Raw genomic sequence first — 3,775 nt, 5'->3', positions numbered from 1 at the left:
GTGCACTGATGCAGGACGTGGTAGCAATGATGCAGCCATTCATTCTGTTGAACTGCTTGGACGATGTACTGTACCCTGTGACAGACCGAGGCCCAGCTGAAGGCAACCGCACGTTCACACAAAGAACGCGTAGAACGTTTACTGTCGTAGCGATTCTCACTGCAGAGAGTCGATTATAAAAATACACAAGTCGATTAAATGCACGCCGATATAAAACCAAGCTGGAACAAAGCCGTATCCTTTAACAAATAATGGGTGACGGAGGTCACACACACACTGTCCTGCCTCCCTGCATCAGACATCAGTAATAAATAACACCAAGGATAATATTTTTAACGGAAATGCCCCGTAATATCTGCGCCATCGCTTTAACATTAGCGATAAAAACGGTCTTGGATCAGTGAATCGACACTCACAGCCTTTATGTTAGTGAACGTAAGGCTTCATGACTCCGCAGTTTGAATCGACTGCTGCGTGCGTGTGTGTGTGTGTGTGTGTGTGTGTGTGTGTGCTTGCATGATGGTGCTGCTGCTCCGTCCGATTGGAGTGTATGTGAAAAATTCAAATGAAAAAAACAAACAAACAGCTGGTTACCTCTAAAGTGCGGATCTCCTGCTGTGTCAGGTCGTTGGACGCGGCGCATTTGGTGCGCAGTCCCTGTAAACTGGAGATGGAGATATCAATCATGTTTTGGATGAGTTCGCATTGATGAAGCGCGGCCATCGCTGCGCCACCGCCGCTGTCCCTCTGTGGCTGCAGCTCATCATCACTCTCCACCATCTTCGCGCCGTTTACAGACACACTATCCATTCCTCAGCATCGGCCACGGCTACGATAGTTGCAGTCAAAACGAACATATGCAGCCGTAACGAGCGACGCAACGCGGCGCAAGCGACCTATTGTGGAAGTTAGCTGACACCAGGTGCCCCCCTCCCCACCCCCGCTCCCGAAGAGGATGCGAATCGAATGGTGAATTTAATTTTCCTTTATTGGCTCGATAAAAAGCCAATTTGAAGGAGGTTTTCATCCGCTGACCGACCTATGAGTGTTTCTACTCGGCACAGGCCAACAGACAGTCCAGTCCAGCGACAGCTCTGACAGAGGCTGCTCACCGTCTGTCAGCTGTTGGGAACATCATTGGCGCGGTGTAGTCTGGGAAATGAAGTCGCGCGCATGCCCAGTCCACCAGATTACTGGTAAAACGTAAAACGTATTATTATTATTTATCGTTATTATTATTGGTATTGGTATTATTATTATGTATCGTTTCTTTGCAAGATTGCAAACAAATAATGATTCATATTTGGACTGAATCTACTATTATCTTAACCAATGTACCATAATGTTGCTCCAAATCCTATACTGTTTGAACATTTGGCATCAATAGCTCTAAAGTTAAAAAAAAGCTAAAGTTATTCTATTTAGTAGGTTTCTAAAAAATAAATAGAATGTAAGGCAAAAGATTATTAATTATACATTTGATCATTTTGCATTCTGGTAAAAACAGTCGGTTGAAAAGAGCTCATTCTGTGTCCTCCATTTTTAACTATGTTAAAGGCACAGAAACGATTGTGCATAAATAGGAAATGAAATTGCTGACTGATGATTCTTGAAATATTTGGATGCAGCAGAAACCATTTGTCACCCGAGGGCTGCAGAACAGTACAATGGTGTGTATCTGCCGGCAACAGTGAAGCACAGTGGGGTTCTCTGCACTTTAGGCTGTCATTTGTGCAAACTGAATATGGGTTTGGCCAGGATTACAGATGTTTTCAATAATTAAAAATGCAGACATCCAACAATTGTTCTGTTTTCCAAATTATTATACTTTAATTTGTGGATTATTTATTTTGCAAAAAAATCTAAACTATGACTCATAGGTCCATAGTTAAGCCCTAAATTTAAATGTCAATACCCTGGAGAGAGATCTTAGCAGAGATATTAGATGTTTAGTAAAACTGAAAATGAAATACACGTCCTCAAATGGAAACATTGCATATTTAATGTATGAGGTGAGTTTGCAGTGTGAAGCAACAGCACACATGTCTCATAACAGCAGAGAAGGTGCGATGTACTTTTCCCTGAACACACTGTGGTAAAATGTGAGTTGAAATTCACAGGTCCTGGGTTTCTACGCCCCCATTTGCCATCTTTCTCTGTTGTTGTCGGGCAGACAATCTCTAAACTTAGTGCCAGCCATGTCTGGCAAAGCATCAAATCACGCCATGCAATCATGAAAAACCAGGCAAAGCTGTTGGAAACCTCTCCTCCTGAGTAATAATCTCTCCTCAGACCAATGTTTAAGTCTCAGGCCTAAGCCAGTCTGCTCGTGTTCTGTGAACTGGATGTTTAGTTTCATCAGGATCATACATTTGATTACATGCAAACTCTGTCTTTTTTATGGATTTGGCTACTGTTGCTATTTAAAGTTTAGGAGAAAAAAGTTTGATCAGCATGTGGCTCAGCATCAACAGTACCTGGAGAAGAATTGATGTAGTTTGATGACAGCTGATGATAGTAACAGTCAATCATCTCACTGTGATGTAACCCTCTTTAATAGACAGGGGAGTGTGTAACCCACAGTGAGCCTGACAACAATTTAAATAAAAGGATTGTGTTTGTCGGTTTTTAGAGTATTACAGACATCTGGTTAATTGTTCTTTTGTTTAGTTTATTTGAGTTATCTTAGCAGAGTCTCTGTTAATGATTTCAAGATCTAAGTCAAATATTTATCTGACATAGTGAATTAAGTGCAAAATTATAAACTAGGAAATATAGACTGGGCACAGACTCCCCTGTTTGTACAAATGAAAAGCATATATTAAACAATGTATTTAGCATTTAACTATTGAATTATTTCAGCTTTATTGTAAGTACAAACCCTAAACCAAATTTAATTGGTGCTTGCTGTGTGTCAGCACTTCAGACAAGTCACTTTAAAACAAAATTAATTTACCTAACCTATTCGACATAGATACCACAAAACCCATTAATGTGATTATCATCAGTACTGATTTTTTATGTTGTAACAGATGAATAATTATTATGATAACAGGGTGAACCAAGTCCCTCCAGAGATCAAATCAAATGTTGGATATCATTATCTTTACTCTTGCCCACTGTCTTCTATCCTCCTTAAAGAATTTGTTTCCATGTAAATATCACTCACCTTGAGTTCCTCTTGGCAGTAATTCCAAAGTTAAAGCAAGTGTTTTTCCTGTAAAGTTAGCAAATGTATAGGCCTTTGAAGGCTAGCTGAGCGGACTGAGTTGAGGATAGCATGATCCCCTCCTGCCCTGACAATCACTTAAGCCCTTTAAGTTGTTGTACTATGTGACAGCACTTGAGCACATGTCTTCAGATTAAATTAGACATACAGACAATCTGAGGCCAGGATTTCTAAAAGCCTTTATCTCTTCGGTCTGGGGAGGTCAAGGCCCAGTGGAATCCTTTAGTTTGTCAGACAGACTCAGCAGAAAAATAAATGATTATTGAAAATACAAATATGACAGGCAATTTTTAAATCTGGGTTATATAATTAAAACAAAAAAAAAATTTCCACTGTGATAGAAGATACCTCACACTCAGTGTGGCCCAATCTTCAGTGAAGGCAAATTATTGCATTGTAGACCAGTTCCTTAGTCATTTTAACTTAGTAAAAACAAAAGTGCAACACAGTACAGTACTTTAGACATGCCAACAGTTGGCGATGATGAAACCGTCAGTACCACTCTTACCAACACTTGTGTTGCACAACTGACAGTTACTTCACTTT

At 40.2% G+C, this 3,775-nt stretch overlaps 1 protein-coding gene across 2 annotated transcripts in view; it reads right to left on the bottom strand.

Moving 5' to 3' along the window:
- ksr1a (kinase suppressor of ras 1a) overlaps positions 1-1,145 on the bottom strand; it is a 17,908-nt gene extending 16,763 nt beyond the window's left edge. For both annotated transcript variants that reach the window (XM_008332937.3, XM_008332938.3), the window contains exon 1: positions 595-1,145. In XM_008332937.3, coding sequence (XP_008331159.1) covers positions 595-810 — 216 coding nt within the window. In that variant the 5' untranslated portion in view covers positions 811-1,145. The remainder of the gene's footprint in view (positions 1-594) is intronic.
- Positions 1,146-3,775: the final 2,630 nt, after the last annotated feature.

The sequence above is a fragment of the Cynoglossus semilaevis genome, chromosome 19, assembly GCF_000523025.1.
Source record: "Cynoglossus semilaevis isolate Cse_v1.0 chromosome 19, Cse_v1.0, whole genome shotgun sequence".
NCBI classification, from domain to species: domain Eukaryota; kingdom Metazoa; phylum Chordata; class Actinopteri; order Pleuronectiformes; family Cynoglossidae; genus Cynoglossus; species Cynoglossus semilaevis.
This window is presented reverse-complemented; position numbering and strand designations above follow the sequence as displayed.